Consider the following 19,996-nt stretch of genomic DNA (forward strand, 5'->3'; position numbering starts at 1 on the left):
GAAGCTACTCTATAATTCACTTTGTCCGTCCGTCCGTCAGTCCGTCCGTCCGTCAGTCCGTCCGTCCGTCAGTCCGTAACGCTATGGGGGAAATGGGATTTACTCAGCTCCTATAAAAGATAGAATGCTGAAATTTTTTGACAACATTCCCATGATCAAGGAGCACAATTAAGTATAAAACATCGATGGCGGTAGGACCGCTTTTTTTGCAGGTTTTTGGCTATTTTTGTATTTTTCACATTTTTCTCCATATCTTCAGTGTTTATGGTGCGATTTTCAAAATTTTTTCAGTTATAGATATATAAATTAAATTTCCAGTCGTTTTAAGAAAACAACTGTGACGGTTAGACTGCATTTAAGCAGGTTTTAGGCTATTTTTGTATTTTTCACATTTTTCTCCATATCTTTGCTGTTTATGGTCCGATTTTCAAAAAAATTTTAGTTATAGATATCAAAATTAAATTTCCTGTCCTTTAATTAAAACAACTATGAACGTCAGACTGCCTTTCAGCAGGTTTTAGGCTATTTTTGTATTTTTCACATTTTTCTCCATATCTTTGGTGTTTATGGTACGATTTCCAAAATTTTTTCAGTTATACATATCAAAATAAAATTTCCTGTTGTTTAAAGAAAACAACCATGACGGTCAGACTTCCTTTTTGCAGGTTTTTGGCTCTTTTTATATTTTTTACATTTTCCCCCATATCTTTGGTGTTTTTGGTCCAATTTTAAAACTTTTTTGGGATATACTTTGACCGTCATCATTTACAAAATAAAACAGGGTTTCGTGTTTATTTTCTCCAATAAATCAATTAATAAATACACTTCAAATCTACTTGTACATATTACCATCCATGATTTTATTTTTTGTGCTTCGCTACTTATGGATGTTGTCATCCTTGTTGTTATGTGTTTTGTTTATAATTTATCAGGGTATAGTTTTTTATATTTTTTTTTGTAAATTATAGGTAATTCAAACAATCTAAGTTAACTAAATAAAAAACTACTTAATAAAAAGAATCTAATGGAATTAAAGTATTTTTCGTACAAATATATGACAGGTATTTCATACAAACAAAGATCTTTAAAAATCATATAGCATAAATCATTGCTTTTTTCTTGAAAGGCATACAATAAATCCTAAAACAATAATTTACATTGTTATTTAATATGTGTCTTATTTATATTCAATTATTACTCAAACCTTGTTTTTTTAGAATGAATATCAGTATGTATCTAAGGATATAAAATTTATTGGGTAGCCTTTAAGGCATTTTGATATACATACATTTTATTAAAAGGGGGGAGGCGGAAGTGACACTTTTTGAAACCAAAACTAAAAGTCAAAGGTACTCAACTTAACTAAATACAGAGTTACAGCTCTGAGATTTGACATGGCAGTTGCTTTGAAGAGGTATAATATGGAACTGTGAAGAAACGGCTGCTCCCGCCGAAAACCGTTGTTTCCCGCCGATTTTTTTTCGCTTTTTCTCTCCAAATGCAAATATAGATTAGATTTATTATTCTTGGGTGTACATACATAGAAAAAAAAAAAAAAAAAAATAATAAATGAATATTATATACATTTATATATACAGTCAAATTTTATTTATATGGTTAATTTATAAAAAAAAATTCTTCCCTAATGGCAGTTTCCTAAAAACTAGGAAGTATGCAGTAATGTGTATTCACACATTGTTTTCATACAGGAACGATAGGAAAGTGGAAGGCTGCTATTGCAGTAGAAGACAAGTGTGGTTTACTTGAAGTATGATGCCGTTCAATATATTTGCACTTGACACTTTTAATATTTAACATTGAAATGTTTAATAAAAAGTGTCAAGTGAAAATATAAGGGAAATTTTTATGAAAAAAATTATCTAATATAGCGAGAAAAGGCCGTTTCTTAACAGTTTCATGTTGTACCTATATATAGCAACTACCATGTGAAATCTCAGAGCTGTAGGTAACTCTTTATTTATTAGAGTTCCTTTGACTTTCAGTTTTGGTTTCAAAAAGTGTCACTTCCGCCCCTTCCCTTTTAAAGTTCTCAATATAATCACTTTTTGTTAGATAGATTTCCATGCCTTATGTTTTTTAAGTGAATAAGATGTTTGTAAATCTACAAGATAATTATATAACGGGATTTACAAATTATTTCTGTATCCCTTTGAAAAAAGTTCTCATTCAGAAATAATATCTAGAGTAATACAATTAGATTATATACCATAATACTTAAATGACATATATTATTTAAAATTTTATCTTAACACAATTTTCATTTTTGTTAAGTGATATTTATGGTATTTTATGCCATCTATTTTCATATTTACATCTAAAAATTTATGAGGTATTTAAATAAGTGATGGCAATCCGTCGAATTTTTGGGCCAGATTTGGATTCCGGATTCTTAAAAGAATCTGTCAAAAAAAAGTGGCGGATTCAGGATTCTTATTTTTGGCAGATTCCTGATTGTAGCAGTATTTTAAAAGGCTTTTTTTTTAAAAATAAATGAAGCATGAAAAGCTGTGAAATGAAAATAAATATATTTTGATGTCATGTGACCACTGTACAGCCAATTAGAGGGCTTAGTTGACGGTGAGTGGATTATAAGCTCATCACGTGATCGTTGGCTGTCCAATCTGAGCTCTTGGATTCAACAGCTCATCACGTGATCATTGGCTGGACAATGAGAGCTCTGCGTTACCAGCTGATCTCTCAACTTCGTGGTTCATGTGGGAAGAGATGGGGGGTAGGGGGGGGGGGGGGGGATCTTTGCCTTCAAAAAGAGGGAGTTGAAAGAAAAAACTCAAGACGCTAATTTTAGCCTACCAATTAAGAATCCGGAATCCGCTATTATAAAACGGATTCCGGAATCGGATTCCAAAATTGGCCCAAAAATTTTCCGGATTCGGATTGCCAACCCTAATTTAAATTAATCTTTGTACATATATAGAGCATTAGAACTTGAAATAATATTAGTATAATTATGAAATATCATTTTTTGCATTTAGTGTGTTAAATTTTTATTAGTAGCGAAGCTACTCTATAATTCACTTTGTCCGTCCGTCCGTCAGTCCGTCAGTCCGTCAGTCAGTCCGTCAGTCCGTCAGTCCGTAACGCTATGGGGGAAATGGGATTTACTCAGCTCCTATAAAAGATAGAATGCTGAAATTTTTTGACAACATTCCCATTATTCAGGAGCACAATTGACTATAAAACATCATTTGCGGTCGGACCGATTTTTAGCAGGTTTTAGGCTATTTTTATATTTTTCACATTTTTCTCCATATCTTCAGTGTTTATGGTCCGATTTTCAAAATTTTTTCAGTTACAGATATCAAAATTAAATTTCCTGTCGTTTAAAGAAACAATCATGAAGGCCAGACTGCCTTTTTAGCAGGTTTTAGGCTATTTTTATATTTTTCACATTTTTCTCCATATCTTCAGTGTATGGTCCGATTTTCAAAATTTTTTCAGTTATAGATATCAAAATTAAATTTCCCATCTTTTAAAGAAGGCAACCATGACGGCCAGACTGCCTTTTCAGCAGGTTTTAGGCTGTTTTTTTTATATTTTTAACATTTTTCTCCATATCTTCAGTGTTTATAGTTTGATTTTCAAAATTTTTTCAGTTGTAGATATCAAAATTAAATTTCCCGTCTGTAAAGGAAATAACCATGACGGCCAGACTGCCTTTTTGGCAGGTTTTAGGCTATTTATAAATATATTTAACACTTTTTTCCATATCTTCAGTGTATATGGTCCGATTTTCCAAATTTTTAAAGTTTTTAAGGATTTAAAAATTAAATTTTTTGTCGTTTCAAGAAAACAACCATGGCGGCCAGACTGCCTTTTATCAGGTTTTTGGCTATTTTTATATGTTTTACATATTTCCCAAGATCTTTGTTTATTTTGATCCAATTTTCAAACTTTTATGGGATATCAGTATCAAAATAATTTTCCCCATTGTTATGAGCATCTTTTATATAATTTACTTTGACCATCGTCATCATACAAAATAAAACAAGGTTTCATATTTATCTTATCCAATAAATCTATTCTTGATTTTAGTAAAAACCTTTTAAATCTACCTGTACGTATTCCCATCTACGATTTTTTGTGCTTTGCTACTTATGGATGTTGTCATCCTTGTTCATTTTAAAAAGTGGGAAAGTATATGAGACATTTTTGAAATTATACCTAAAATCAAAGGAACTTAACCACAAAAAAGTTACATCACTAAAATTTGGCACGGAAGTTCCTTTAATGAGATACAATGTGGAAGAATGAAGAAATGGCGGTGGAACCGCCGCTTTCGCCGAAAACAGCTGTTTCCTTTCGATTTATTTGTCATTTCTTGCCAAATTAGAAATTTTTAATCATCTCGAAACAAACTTTTTATTTAATAGTGTCTCATCCGCATCCCCCCTTTCAATCTTTTTCTTGGTTTTTACTAGTTCAATTTATTAGTAGCGAAGCTACTCTATAATTCACTTTGTCCGTCCGTCCGTCAGTCCGTCAGTCAGTCCGTCAGTCCGTCAGTCCGTAACGCTATGGGGGAAATGGGATTTACTCAGCTCCTATAAAAGATAGAATTCTGAAATTTTTTGACAACATTCCCATCATTAAGGAGCACAATTGACTATAAAACATCATTGGCGGTCGGACCGATTTTTAGCAGGTTTTAGGCTATTTTTATATTTTTCACATTTTTCTCCATATCTTCAGTGTTTATGGTCCGATTTTCAAAATTTTTTCAGTTACAGACATCAAAATTAAATTTCCCGTCTTTTAAAGAAAACAACCATGACGACCAGACTGCCTTTTAGCGGGTTTTAGGCTGTTTTTTTATATTCTTAACATTTTTCTCCATATCTTCAGTGTTTATAGTCCGATTTTCAAAATTTTTTCAGTTATAGATATAAAAATTTAATTCCCGTCTTTTAAAGAAAACAACCATGACGACCAGACTGCCTTTTAGCAGGTTTTAGGCTGTTTTTTTATATTCTTAACATTTTTCTCCATATCTTCAGTGTTTATAGTCCGATTTTCAATTTTTTTTCAGTTATAGATATCAAAATTAAATTTCCCGTCTTTTAAAGAAAATAACCATGATGGCCAGACTGCCTTTTTGGCAGGTTTTAGGCTATTTTTATATATTTAACACTTTTCTCCATATCTTCAGTGTATATGGTCTGATTTTCTAAATTTTTTAAGTTAAGGATTTAAAAATTAATTTTTTGTCGTTTTAAGAAAACAACCATGGCGGCCAGACTGCCTTTTATCAGGTTTTTGGCTATTTTATATGTTTTACATATTTCCCCATATCTTTGTTTATTTTGATCCAATTTTCAAACTTTTTTGGGATATCAGTATCAAAATGATTTTTCTCATTGTTATGAACATCTTTAACATAATTTACTTTGACCATCGTCATCATACAAAATAAAACAAGGTTTCATGTTTATTTTATCCAATAAATCTATTCTTGATTTTAGTAAAAACCTTTTAAATCTACTTGTACGTATTCCCATCTACGATTTTTTGTGCTTCGCTACTTATGGATGTTGTCATCCTTGTTTATATATTTTGCTGTATTTTAGTTGAAATTATTTATATGTTACTCGCTTTCATGTGTTCAGTTTTTTTATTAGTCAAAGTTTATTTATAAAAATGTAAAATATTGTATTTAATTTTTACCAGTACAATTAAACTAACCAGTTATGACAATACATCTCATTTTTACAAGACAAACAATCAGTTTATATTTACCATTACTGCTTAACTATTTTACCCAATTCTCTCGTAAACTTACAGTGTAATATTATATTATATGAAAAAGCACTGTAATATTGTTTCAATGAAATGGCATTATTTAAATATAATAGAATATTATCAGAGAATTTATATATAAATGTTCAAAAATCATACATTATCATACACATATATATAATAATTATAAAATAAGTTTCAGACAAAATGCCGTCTTTGAAATCAAAGACAGAAAATAAAAAGTTTCTGAAAGAGTTAAAGAAAAAAGATAAAAAGAGGAAGAAAATCCGGGAAAAGGAGAAGGAAAAAGAGAAAAAACGTGCAAAGTACAGGTAATATATATCAGAGGGGAGTAGTAGGAGTGCAATTTTTTAAACCAACATAGACAATACAGGCAAAAAAATCATGTTCTGGTAAAATTGTCAAAAATCTGGACATAAAGATTCTCGCGTAAATGTTGAATAGCAGTCTATAAATCATACGGATTTTTTTAATTTGTTTAGAAGCTTTGCTTTTCATTCTTAAATGAGCCCCTAACAAAATGAATGTAATATAGGAAACAAATTTTTTTAAATTTATTTTTTCAGATCTGACACTTCTTCTGAATCAGAGACCGATGAAAGTGACATTGACCTTGACGAGGTAAAGAAAGATATTTTAAGGCACAAGTTTATTTGTTGTATTATGCTCTAGGATATATTGAACAAGGATTCGTGGTATTGCAGCCACACGGGGATTTCAACCACCTCACAAAATAGAAATTAGGGTATAATCCTCTTAGAAATTTTTTTTTCAATATTGAAAATTTGAGTAACCCCCCCCCCCCACCCCCCCCCCCCCCCCCCGACAGCGAACTATGAACTCTGGCCGCAGCGCTCGGCTCCCTAGCCTGCCTAGCCGCAGCGCTCGGCCCCCTTGCCTGCTTACCGCAGCGCTCGGCTCCCTAGCCTTAAACCTAACCTAACCTATAATAACGCCGAAATAAGGTATAGGTGTAAGTGAGATTCAATCAAAGCTGCTCTTAACACCAGCTTGCTACTTTGTAATTTTAGAGACTAGGTTAATTTACATTGAGATATTTTGTTAATTTGTATTTTTACTGTTATCATAGCAGAATACCGTTACCTGTTGTTGAATATTATTATTCAAGCATACTGAGCTGGATCTTTAAATCATTTCAATGGTTCGCCATATCGGGGTGCTCCGAATTTCAGCCAATCACAGTGCGGCATCTTAAAATGCTGTGCTCTCATTGGTGGAAAGTTGGCTCACTTCGATTTGGCGCACCATTGAAATGATTTAAAGATCCAGCTCTGTACTAAATAAAACAAACTAAGAAAGCAGACAACAGACAATAAAGCTCCCTGATATTTTAATTAAAACCAAAAAAAATAGAAGGGAGGTTAAGAGGGTAGGTATTATTTCTGATTGAATAGGTAGCTTTTTTTATTTTTTTAAAATTTTCATTGGGTAAATATTTAAAATTCTTTTTTTCAGGAAGTGTATCCAATCTCACACTACCTCAATGACAGGGAAGAAATGATAAATCAGGTAATTACTCAATTTAAAGTCATGGTCTCAAATGATCCCAAATCGCCTAACTCGGCGAGAAATGCAAAAAAATATTTTTTGGCGGCGGCAACTGAAAACTGCGGCGAACGGCGGGAGCTGCGATCCTGCAGCCGTTTTTTTTTAACTACCTAAACTTGGGGTAATTAGTGACACCCTATAAAGATTTGGATCCAATATCTTCAAAAGCACAGGAGAAGCACTGAATTTAAGATAAACCTTGATAAACGAGAATTTGAAAAAAAAATGAGGGTTGGTTATAAGGGAAAAATATTTTGAAAAAAATAACATGGTCTAAAACGATTCCAAATTGCCATATTCGGCGAGAAATGCAATAAAAAAAAATTTTTTTGGTGGCGGCGAAAAATTGCGGTGAACGGCGGTCCCTCCGCCGTTTTTTTAAGATTTCAAAACTTGGGCCGGGGTAATTAGTGACACAATCCAAAAGATTTTACCCAATTATCTCTAAAACTAAGGGAGTAGCGCCCAAAATAAACTTGCTGATATGTTGTGGCACGAGTCACCACATTTGACCCCGCCCCCCCCCCCCCCTTTTTTTAATTATCAAAGGAATAGGTCAAGGAAAAGGAAAATTTATTTCTCTTTTCGTAAATTCAAAAGCTCTGAATACCTTTTATATTTACCAAATTATCTTGCTAAATTTGATACCTTCTGCTCTTGCAATGTAAGGAAAGTGAAAAACAACTAGGTATTAAAAACAAAGTACCTGTACACTTATTTGCATTTTAGGTGTTTTCAACTATAACTGGGAAGAAGTTAAAATCTATGTTGCCCCCATCTCTGGTTGATTTAGAACTCGAAGATTTAAAAGCAATCTGCCTAGAACAACTGGTAAGGATATTTTACTAGATTGAAAGGAATAACCTTTTTACTGCAATTAAACATTAGGTAGCTACTAAGATTTCTAGCCTGTTTTATTAGATTGAAACATAAAAATATGTCAATTTAAATCATTGCTGCTTAAATACCTACTTTTTCAGCCTATTGATATAATAATTAGCTCTGCCCTTTTTGTAAAGTAATTTGTAAGTGAATTGTATGGGTACGTAGTTCTGATAAAGTTCAAGCATTCTTAGTTAATTACCTCGATGGGGCGGGACTCTCATCGGTTTCAAGTGATCATCTAGAGAACTCAGAGCATCAATGCGATACTCATACGCCTATTGGGATATTAGATTAAGTAACATCTAAACAGACAAGCAACGTTTGATTGCACGACATTTGTCTGGAAGTCCTAACTGTGCATGGTTATGTGTTGTGCCTGTTTATAGGCCAATCCATTCCCCTATTCTCCCTATTAGTGTCCCGTGCTTTTTGAACGTCACTAGTATGACGCGATGTGGACCAGCCTTGAACCAGACAGCAAGCAGGCAGGTTATCACTTATAATGCCGCTGGTTGAAAAAAGTTTAGACATAAAACTGCAATTATTTTAGATGGGAATGAGTAAGAAAAGACTGAAACATGTTTTAGCTGGACAAGAAATGTTAGAAAGCTCTGGAATAGAAACAGAAACTGAGGTTAGCTTTATTTACTAAATCAGTGAAAGGTTTACACAATATTATAAAAAAATTTCTTTTGATAGGTATGAGCTAACCAACAAAAATATTTATCAAACCGTGATTTATAATTGGAGTAAGATTTGATTTTTATTTCATTTCAACAAAACATTTGTGAATAGTTCAACTTTTATCAAAAAAGTTGTTTGCTTATTATTACTGATATAGGTACTTGTTGACAATAATAATATTCCTTCCTATCCTGATTTCATCAAGCTTTGCTTCCATAAGAAGGACCATAGGCATGCGGAAGAGTTGAATACAGGAATATCAACCCATCCCTTAATATTTATATTGGTCAGGCCTGTCTTCCCTTTAAACTCTTTATACACCCGCCCACTCCACCTCCCCTCTAGTGAATTCATGCCACTGATTGGGACATAATCTTTGTTGTTTAGGACGAAGGAAAGAAAGGATCTGATTCAGAGGATGATGCTTTCCAGAATATTCTCAAGAAAGATATCAACAAGAGGACTCATAAGTATGTAGATTGGATATCAAAACGTTAATATGGCACTTGGAGAAAAACTATTACCTATGCCTCTAAGTTTTCCGGGAGCTAAAATTGACTGGTTTCTTAGTGCAATATTTTTAATCATTTCAGACTGCCAGAAAAGTAAAGGCAAGCTAAATTAAACAACCCTCTCATACTTAGTACCAATGGATTGGATCGTAATACATCTCTTTTATCATAGATTTTCCATCAATTATTTATTCCTATTTTAGGATTGCCTTTGGTAAGAAAGAGAGTGAGGCTCCAGTGAAAAAGAAAGTTATTTTGTCGACAGGCAAAACTGTTGAACATGAACGCAGCAAGAAGGACAAAAATGAAGAAAAGGGTAAGCTGAAGCTCTATGTATTATTTTTATGGTTGGCAATACGAATTCGCAATCCGCACAATTTTTGGACCCTACGTAAATAATGATGGATTTGCCCTGTAAAGCAGCCAAAAACCGACTTGACGGCTGAGCCGCCAGTCGTTACTTTTTCCAACTTTTTAATCGATTTTGGGGAAACAAACCTACTAAGGATTACTTATGCAAAATTTCAGATAGAAATTCAAATTTTAAGTACCATTTATACATTGATTACGAGATGGTTGCATTAACCCCCCCCCCCCCCCCCCCCACCTTAAGTATTTTCTATCTAAATGATCTTACAATGCTTGATATTTCTAAACAAATGAACATGAAATCGTCAATTTTAAAGAAGCAAATTAGGTATATGACTTTTAGATTATTTAATAAAATCGCCGCCAGCCCCAATTCCCGCCTCTACCTGCCTATCATCTTGTCCCTGTCCGAGCTAGCGAAGTTCTCCTTTATATTAATGGCAATGATGGAGGTTTTTTTGTATGGGCACGTATTGGTTCGTGCTTCAATGGAGACCCAGGCCCAATAGTCGATTGGATTAAGATCGGGGCTGCTGGGCGGCCACATCTCCTTAGGGACGTGAATAACCGCAGGATTTAAAATCACTCATCTGTCAAGCTACCCCTCGATACGATAGCTCTCATATTGGCCGCAGTTGAGCTAGAACGGTGTTCTATACTTTTTTGGAAATAGCATAAAGATTTAGCTAGGGATGTCGGCGCAACCTAAAGTCGAAAACGAGTTTTAAGGTTCCATTTGGGACCCTAAAGTCGAGAACCGAGAAATTTTCAAGATATTTTAAAGTTTTTTTCATCTCAAAACCGCCATGTTTCACTTTGCCGGGGTACTACGGCCAAGCCATTTGGGAAATATAGCTCTAGTCTTTTCTAGTGTCTTACTTATGCATCCAACAATATCTCCAGCTAGTTTGATAAGTATCTCACCTAGAAATGGGCTGAGGTCAGATTCTGGGTCTAAGTTGAGAATCCAGGGTACACTACGGGCGCATTTCTAAACTGCCTTGTTGAACATATGCACGGCCAGTTCGGAGCACACGTCCTCCATCCAGGGTTGGCATTAAAAAAACCACTTGATTTAATTTAAGTGTTTTAAACCAAAAAAAAAAAGCTTTAAAAAACCAAGGTGGGGATGGTTTTTAAAACAAGGATGACAACATCCATAAGTAGCGAAGCACAAAAATTATGTATAAGAATTTAAATATTAGTTGTCAAAAACATGTATATTGGGGAAAAATCACGAAACCTTTTCAACATTTGTTTTAAATTTTTTAATACTTATATATCAGTACTATGACTAATAGACTGACGGTCAAAGTAAATTACATACTGGATGCTCAAAACAACGGGAAATTTAATTTTGATATTTTTAACTAAAAAAAAATTTGAAATTGGACGATAAACACCAAAGATATGAGGAAAAATGAAAAAAATATAAAAATAGCCAAAAACCTGCAAAAAGACAGGAAATTTAATTTTGATATCTATAACTGAAAAAATTTTGGAAATCGGACCATAAACACTAAATGTATGGATAAAAATGTGAAAAATACAAAAATAGCCTAAAACCTGCTTAAAGGCAGTCTGACCGCCATAGTTGTTTTCTTGAAATGACAGGAAATTTTATTTTTTATCTAAAACTGAAAAAAAAATTTGAAATTGGACCATAACACCAAAGATATGGAGAAAATTGTGAAAAATACAAAAATAGCCTAAAACCTGCTAAAAAGCGGTCCGACCGCCATTGATGTTTTATAGTTAATTGGGCTCCTTGATAATGGGAATGTTGTCAAAAAATTGCAACCTTTTATCTTTCATAGGAGCCGAGAAAATCACGTTTCCCCCAAACTAAGACAGACGGACATTTCAAATTATAGAGTAGCTTCGCTACTAAAAAATATTTATACAAAGGCCTATCTTTCCAGTTTTATCTTTTTATAATGTGAATAATACAGTACATAAGTGTCAAAAACCTAAATACCTGATAAAAAATTCTTTTATTAGTTTAAATCTTGTTCTTTGGTGATTATATCATGAATATATCGGCCATTGTCTTATCCCTTTACATCCCTGCTTTCAGCTTTCAAAAAGATTTCTTTAGTTAAAAAAACAAGGGCGAAAACTCAGGGATCTAAAGGGATAAGACAATGGCCGATAAATTGATATACATCCCCAAGGATGATAAACAAAATTAACCAATCTGTAGTCTTAAATTAGTGGTTAAAATGTTTGAACACCTAACTTAATGAGCCAAATAATCAAAATTCACTGATGTCCCCAAACAAACAATTAAGAAAACGTTACGTTATAATTAAACTTTGGGGACTAGTGTAATACTATTATTTGGATATTATTTTTAAAAAAAAAACCGGTTTAAACCAAAAAAACAAACTGTTTTGTTCTTTTTTAAAAACCTGGTTTTTTACCAACCCTGCCTCCACCATCTTAAAATTTCTGTGGGCAAAAAAGTCATTACCTAAGCTTTTTATAGTGGGGTCAAACGTTCAAATTGGTCAATTAATTTTGGCGCTATTGCCCTTTAGAAATTCCGGTTTTATTTGCCCCACCCTGTAAATTAGGTACATATCTACAATACATATTATTATATAACTTGTTAGGTAGTGTATCGATTAAAAATATTCTCTTTCAGACGGCGAAGATCAGGGTAAGACAATGATGGAACTTCTGGAGCTTGAAATGAGAGCCAGGTATTATACCTATTTTAATTTTTAAGTGAATCTTCAAAATTAAAACATTATTTTTATTACATACCTCTATTGGATTTTTAAATTTTTTTGACCCATTGTTTCTGAGTCCAACATACAAGTGTTAAAACATTGACATGAAAAAAAAGGATGTAATGGGAAGTTTAAAAAAAGAATCTATACAACTTTGATTTTGATTTTTAGGGCAATCAAGGCACTTTTGATGAAAGCTGGCAAGGATGAAGGAGAAGCTGAAACTCTTGCTATTGAAGAAGCTCTTGATGAAGCTAAAAAGAAAGAACAGGGTAAAGAAAAAGAAAAGAAGGACGAAGAGACAACAGATGGCGCAGCAGTCAACAAAAAGAAAAATATTCGTAAGCGAGAGGATAGCATAGAGGAGGAGGAGACAAAAGATGACGAGAAAATGGAAACAGCTGAAGAAAACAAGACAGAGGAGAAAGAAGCTCAGGATGACAGAGTTTTTAACAGTGAAAACAAGGCTATGAGCAAGGCAAGACAAATGTTGATGATGTCAGAAAATAAGAAAATGATTGAAGATGAAATTAAGGCTAGAAAAGAACAAGAAGCCTTGTTCTTGTATGAAGAACAGATCAGAAAAGAGAAAATGGAACAAGAAAGAATTGAAAGGGAGAAACTAGCCGAGGAAGCTAAGGAAAAGAAGAAACAACTAATTGAAAAGGAACAAGAGGAAAGAAGAAAGATACTTGAAAAGGAAAGAAATAAAATGATTGCTGATCACAAGAAGAAAGAAGAAATGAAGAAAAATAAAGATAAGGAGAAATTACTAAATAGAATTAGAGAAATGAAACAGCAAGAGGAAAAAGAAAAGGAAGCATTACAAGAACACCACAAAACTAAAATAAACAAAAAGAAAGATTTAGAAGAGGGAGAAAGATTAGATTCTGACAGAGCTTACAGAACTAAAGATGATAAAATTGAAGTTGAGAATGATATCCATGAAAATATATCAAGTGGTTCTTCAGATGATCAGAGAAGACCTTATGACAGGGACGAGCCACTCCTAAATGAACGGCGAGCATTCAACAGAGCTGAAAATAAAGGCCAAGGCAAAACAAGGCCTAAAAGAAAGGTAATATTTTTTTTCTTATTTTAAACACAACTAGGTTTTTCACAGAAAATTTTTTATGATAATTCAAATTGGTAGAAAATAACTTTTAAAACTTTTCCCCATCCTTAAAAGGTAAATTTCACCTTGTAATCCATTTCAATTCTTAAAATTGTTATTTATATTAGGGGGTTCCCACCAGTTTATAATCCTCAAGGCTTACCAACTATAAGTAAACATTAGTAACAGAACACCATATCAAATTTAGCATTAATAAAGAGAGATTTAAAAATACCTACACCTTTTCTAAAACAAGAATTGCGCGGCAAGTTTTGACAATTAAATTTGTAGGCTTACATTTATCATAAAGGTATATTACATCTCGACAAATCACAGAGTAGGCGAAAGTGGCAAAACTCCCCCCCCCCCCCCCACCTTTCATAGCTGCCTTCCAATATATATATATTTTTCCAACTTCTGTTCTTTAGATTGAAGGTGGCAGTGACGTTGAGGCTGGTGAAGTTGAGGATGCAGTTGACAGCGACGCTGAGGATGAAATTGACAGAGAAGAAGATCATGCCGAGCTCCTACAGAAAATGCGCAATCTCAGAAGCAAGCTGGTCAGCAAGGCTGAAGCTGCTGCTGCTGAAACAGCTGCTGCAAATAATCCCGAAAAAGTTGCTGGTGATGAGGGTGAAGAAAAAGGCACAGATGGTGATGAAAATGATAATACTAATCAAGGTGAGGAAGCAGGAACAAGCACAAACATCTCCAGAGCAAGAGCAGGTAGGGGTAGAAGGCGTAGGGGACGTAGGGGAGAAGAGGACAGTGAGTGGTCACTCAAGAAATATGACTTTGACGCGCCTGACATTGCTGAAAAGATCAAGGATCACAAGCCAAAGTTTGTCAAAGCACCCAAACGAGTTTTTGAGAAACATGATGGTTACTATTCAAATTCAAGTGATGATTCTGAACAAGGATCAGAAAATGGAAAAGGAAAATCAAAAGGCGAAAAAGAGAAGAAGAAAGTTTCCAAAAATAAACCTGACGATGGGTTTAGAAAGGTGACAAAAGAGGAATGGAAAAAGATGAGTAGAGAAGAAAAGAAGAATTATCTGAAAGAACGGAAGAAATGGAAAGAAGCCAACACAAAATATATCAAAGATGACAGTGACAAAGAACAGCTGACCTCCAGTGAAGGAGAAGAGACTGAACTCGAGCTCACAGCCTCAGAGGATGAAAAAGAAAAAGAGGAGAGATTAGCCAAGGAGGCACTAAAATCGTATGCACAGAGCTTCACTGCTAAAGATACGCCAGAAGATTACCAACTTGTCATGCGCAAGGATGTTTGGGATAAAGAATTAGATGAGGAGGTAGCGCAGCCAGGGTTCGAGACTCTAGAGGATATTGAGATCAGGGATAAACATGAGAAGATTGAGCAAAAAAATAGAACTAAACAGGAGAAGATTAGAGCAGATAGATTGCGAAGAATGCAGGCTTTTCAGGTACAGTTTTTATGTGATTATTTATGCCATTAAAAAAATATATATTTGATTTGATTATTTCACTTTTACCAATTTAAAAAAAATTTGATTTGTCGTTATTTGTTTGGAGACACCTCCGTTCGCATGACCGTAATCTTTTTTCGGCGTTATCCTCTAAAATTTTTTTTCAATTTTTTTCAATTTTGTACCCTCCCCCCCCCCCCCCCCCCCCCGACTACCGACGAACAACTATTTTAGGTTAGGTTAGGTTAGGTTTTAGGCTAGGGAGCCGAGCGCTGCGGCTAGGCAGGCAAGGGGGCCGAGCGCTGCGGCTAGGCAGGCTAGGGAGCCGAGCGCTGCGGCCAGAGTTCATAGTTCGCTGTCGGGGGGGGGGGGAGGGGGGGTTCGCTGTCGGGGGGGGGGGTTCGCTCTCGGGGGGGGGGGGGGGAGGGGGGTACTAAAATTTTCAATATTGAAAAAAAGATTTCTAAGAGGATAATACCAGGTGCTCTGTATTTGAAGGGGTATGGAAGGACATAAAATTTGCCAAAGGCAATCCTAGGACATATGTGAGACTTTTTTAAAACAGAGAACTTCTTTGTTTCAGTAGTTAATAAAAACTTAACATACATAAAAAAAACTATCTGCTAGGGGGGGTTAAACCGTAAGGTTCTAAAAAGCCTGTTAAAGAAACATTTCTCTTTTTAGGAAGGTTCTAGATTAATTAAATTAAACATTTTTCATTAAAGCAAATGCCTACAATTTTAGGAAAAACTAATTCTTGTTAAACTGTATTTTTAGGCTTCATCTGCAGTTAGAATTGAGGAGGAAGAACCAGAAGAAGAAGAAGATGAACCAGAGGAGGAAGTTGATCAGTTGGAAGAAAATGATGAAAAAGAAAAGGAAAATCCGGAAGAGTCAAATTCATTTTATTCGTCCTACAATGAGGCCATGCAGGGCGATGGAAAGGTACTTTTTAGCGTATTTGTATTGGCGGATCAAGTACTCTGCCAGTTTGGACAGGGAGGTGTGATTTTTTAGCTATTAATATAGACTTCGGGTGAGGGTTTAAAAATTCAATGCGGAGGGATATTACATTGGACGATAAATTGATGTACATGCATTCTATTCCGAATAATTTTTAAAAAGAAAGGTACGTATTCTGTAGATAAAAATTATTTGTAGAAAAGTTAGGACACTGCTAGTTTTGAACTAACCAATTAATGGGTATGTATTGAAAGTTAAAGTGAAAGAGGGGTAGTATACCGTATTTTGGTTTCGTGTACTTATAGAAAATATTTTTTTCATCGCGGTTTACATCTAAACATTGTTACATACAATGATACATCCCGCCGATTTTTTGCATTTTATCGCTAAATTAGACAATCTTTTCTCACTTAAGACAAACTTATAAAGACAATCAATCAATCACCATGAAATTTTTCTGTTTGTGTGTTAGTGAAAATATATAATTATAACTTTGTATCAATCACACACCTTTACGGAAAATAAGCAGAAAAAATGACGCCCTTTATTGAAATAGGATAACATAGAGGATCCACTAAAAGCAGAAAGATTGCGCCGCCAGAAAGAACTCGAGGAGGATGAGGCGGAACTTGCAGCTATGGGCAGTACTGGGGACGCCGGTAAACGGCGGAAGATGGCGGAGTTCCAATTATGGAAAAGCCAACGTCGCCAAGCAGATCCTAATAGGGTTAGTACTCTTTAAATTCGATTTTGTTATGCATTTTATATTAGTTTAAGATTTTTTTGTATAAATAAGCTTAAATATCATTTTTCATAATTAGTTTTTTTTTATAAATTAATAAGTCCATTTTGTAATACCTATAAAGTATGGTTATAATGATAAATCAAAATTTACTTATACTTACCATTCGGATAGTGAAAAAAAACTCCATAGAAAGAAACTCCTCTATATAATGCAGTGTTGTTACGAATGTCCTGTGTGTACGATAACCAATAACTTTTAAAGCAAGGGATTATAATATGGTTATAATTTTACAAACTATTCTTTCCTGCCAGCACTTATGGAATATAATATATATTATCAAAAGGCAAGCAAAGATTTGGTAGATGCCCAGCAAGAATTGGACAAAGCTAATTGGGAGGAAAGATGGAAAAATGACGAGAAAATGAAAGAGGTAACTTTTATAAAATTACGTATTTTTGCAAATTTAATAATTTAATTCTACAAAATGCCTTTAACAAAAGTAACAGGTTGTCTGTCTGTACTATGTAGCGAATGATCATGCTAACTGCTGAATCTGATCGATATTTTTCTCCTTTACAATGAAGATGCCTTATATGTACTTTGTACAGATTTTTATTTCACGGGAGTATAACTCTACCCTCCTAATAGAAATCGTTCCTAAAAAAAAATAACCCCCGCCCACAAAAAGAGAGTTGAATTTTATTAAAGTATCCTTTCTCTCAGGGTTTCGGATCCGGATCTGGATCCGGATCCGGATCCGCAAGGATCCGCATATTTTTGAGTCCAAGGATCCGGATCCTTAGACTCCAAAAAATGCGGAAAAAATGGAAAAATCTACCTAAATTTATATAAAATCTCAGACATTCTCTTGATGAGAGCCAATCTTTAAGGTTTAGGTTCAGACTTCAAAATTAAAAGTATTTTTGACTTCGAATTAAAGAATAACATTTTTTTGAAAAATTTGGTGATTTTATTTTTATTGTCAAAGATCCGGATCCGGATCCGCATAAAATCAATGCGGATCCGAAACCCTGCTTTCTCTATAAAGAAATTGTATTTTTGATGATTTTAGGTGTTTACATCAAGTAAGCTTGTAAGTAAGGCAAAGATGAAAATGAAACTTGCTGCTGGTGGATCTAATCAAGAACAACCAAAGTAAGTCATGTAACTGGTGCTGTTTAGTATACTAGTCCTTCTTACCAAGGGAAAGTTGCGCGAATGAATTACGAATGAGCAATTCGAGTTGTCACATGGGGACTTGAACTCTAACTCTCATCACCATAACTTAGTATGTTACCACTGAACTACGAGCCCCTTTTTTTAGTAATTATCATCTGCTTATCATCGTTAGAGTTATCTTTTGATTTGTTGTACGTTGTTTTGTCCCTTTAGATCCATAAAAAATGTGTTGTTGTAGGAAAGAAGAGTATAAAGCTAGTACATCTAACCCTGGCGCAGCTAGCTCAGCAGCTACAGTAACTTCACCAGATACTGAAAAGACAACAGATGATACTGTCACAGATCTTCCAGGTAAAACGGTTGATAATCAGTTTTAGTTAAGTCGCTACCATGGTCATGTTAGCACCTAAGCAAAGCATTGTTTATAATACAAAGAAGAACGATGTCTATCAGAATGAATAAAGCTCTTTAGCTGAAAAACAAAGCCTGTGTTAAAGGGTGTGCAAAAAAGGGTGGACCTTTTAAATATTCAAATTGGCTATAGCGGTTCTAGCGGAATGCTTAGCATTTTTCTAATATAAGCACAAGCTGCTTAATATGAATTTTTTTGCACAGCCTTCATATTGCAAAGTATTTAGACGATAGAGCTCTGCTTATTGGGCTTATGGGGGTAGCCCCTCTCCCTCCCAAATATAAAAAATTATAAAGTTCTGAGCTTACTAGCCCCTAGAAGGAAAGTGCCGAAATGAAATCTGTGGTGGCTGATAAACTCGTCCATGTAAAAAAAGGTTTTAAATAAATCAGCCCGATATCTATAAGAGTAAGCTCAGAACTTATAATGATCCAATCATATAAGAGATATTAAAACAATAATTGGATTGGAACTATAAAAAAAAGTCATAACATCCTGGGCAATATTTTATGTGTACAAACTTCCCCTCCCCCCTCTTTTTCCTATTCGATATCAGACTCAAGTGTTTTATAAAGTTGCAAAGCTTCGATTTTATGTATTAATAATAAAGAACTTGTATTTTATATTTTACATTAAATTTTCTAAAATTTTAGACATGATTGGAAGCGTGGACCAATATGCCAAGATTCTGGGTAAATCAGTGACGGAGCTGGCAGATCAGAAGTATCAACCTCCACCTGCTGAAAACAGTGAATCTGAGGTAATTCTTTTCGAGTATGGCTTCGAAACCGATTTATATCCGCTGGATTAGAACCGGTTCTAAGCCAGACTGAACAATCATGTATCGTATTATATTCGGTATTCTATGCATCTTGGGGCTAAACTGGTTTAATCTTTAATTGTAAATTTTTATATCCGCGAAAAGCTGTTTATAATACAATTAGACAAAGAACTATTAAAGGTTTTATTTACCTCACCTTTTTAACTGATTGGGGAAAAAAGTAATGCTTTATCGTCATTTTACCACAAAAAGTAAACCATATATGATTATAAACTATAGGTAAGCAAAAGCATTGGCTAGTATGTGTCAGATTTAACCATTTAAAAAGGAAGTAATCAAAATCTTAAGAATGATTTTTGGAGAAGTTTGACTGTTATATATTATCTAAGGAGGAAGGTGGTTCTGACCAAGAAGGTGATCTGTGGGGAGCAATCATGGGAGCTCCATAGAGATTTTAAGTATTTTCAACACAGCAGAATATAATTCTGAACTCACCGAGTCAAGATATATATTTTTTAGATTGTTCATATCATTTGTTTGTTTTGATACCTTCTGTAATGAAATGTGATATTATGGAAATATATTTGTTTTGTTTTATAATTGTTATTTAATTTCTGAAAACTGTTTCTGATTTTACTAAAGCTTCTCTTATAATTAAGGCTTTATTTATAATTCCTTTCTCGCCAAATCAGATAATTTGGAATAATCGATACAAACTTTATTTTTTTTCCATAGAATTTCCCTTAAATTTTCACGCTACTCTTTAATATTTTTTTAATATTGAAACTTAAAGTGTTAAGTTTA

The 19,996-nt window shown here is 34.1% G+C and overlaps 1 protein-coding gene across 1 annotated transcript; it reads left to right on the forward strand.

Annotated features, from left to right (window-relative positions):
* Nucleotides 1-5,585: 5,585 nt before the first annotated feature.
* Nucleotides 5,586-19,792, forward strand: LOC145312456 (uncharacterized). Its single transcript, XM_080151713.1, has 17 exons — nucleotides 5,586-6,107; nucleotides 6,363-6,417; nucleotides 7,273-7,326; nucleotides 8,095-8,196; nucleotides 8,801-8,884; nucleotides 9,322-9,404; nucleotides 9,650-9,762; nucleotides 12,463-12,520; nucleotides 12,722-13,628; nucleotides 14,093-15,109; nucleotides 15,890-16,057; nucleotides 16,632-16,802; nucleotides 17,164-17,250; nucleotides 17,893-17,975; nucleotides 18,238-18,350; nucleotides 19,065-19,171; nucleotides 19,582-19,792. Exons 1-17 carry the CDS (start codon nucleotides 5,983-5,985, stop codon nucleotides 19,639-19,641), a joined length of 3,387 nt encoding a protein of 1,128 aa, XP_080007839.1. The 5' UTR covers nucleotides 5,586-5,982; the 3' UTR covers nucleotides 19,642-19,792.
* Nucleotides 19,793-19,996: the final 204 nt, after the last annotated feature.

The sequence above is a fragment of the Acartia tonsa genome, chromosome 2, assembly GCF_053477335.1.
Source record: "Acartia tonsa isolate MP-2025a chromosome 2, ASM5347733v1, whole genome shotgun sequence".
Lineage (NCBI taxonomy): Eukaryota > Metazoa > Arthropoda > Copepoda > Calanoida > Acartiidae > Acartia > Acartia tonsa.

What these genes read in the sequence shown, in the direction of transcription:
- LOC145312456 (XM_080151713.1), top strand. Translation starts at nt 5,983, where the DNA reads ATGCCGTCTTTGAAATCAAAGACAGAAAATAAAAAGTTTCTGAAAGAG. An exon ending in GGGAAGAAATGATAAATCAG is followed by an intron (nt 7,327 to 8,094) that starts GTAATTACTCAA and finishes TTTGCATTTTAG; the next exon opens with GTGTTTTCAACTATAACTGG. An exon ending in GAGCTTGAAATGAGAGCCAG is followed by an intron (nt 12,521 to 12,721) that starts GTATTATACCTA and finishes TTTGATTTTTAG; the next exon opens with GGCAATCAAGGCACTTTTGA.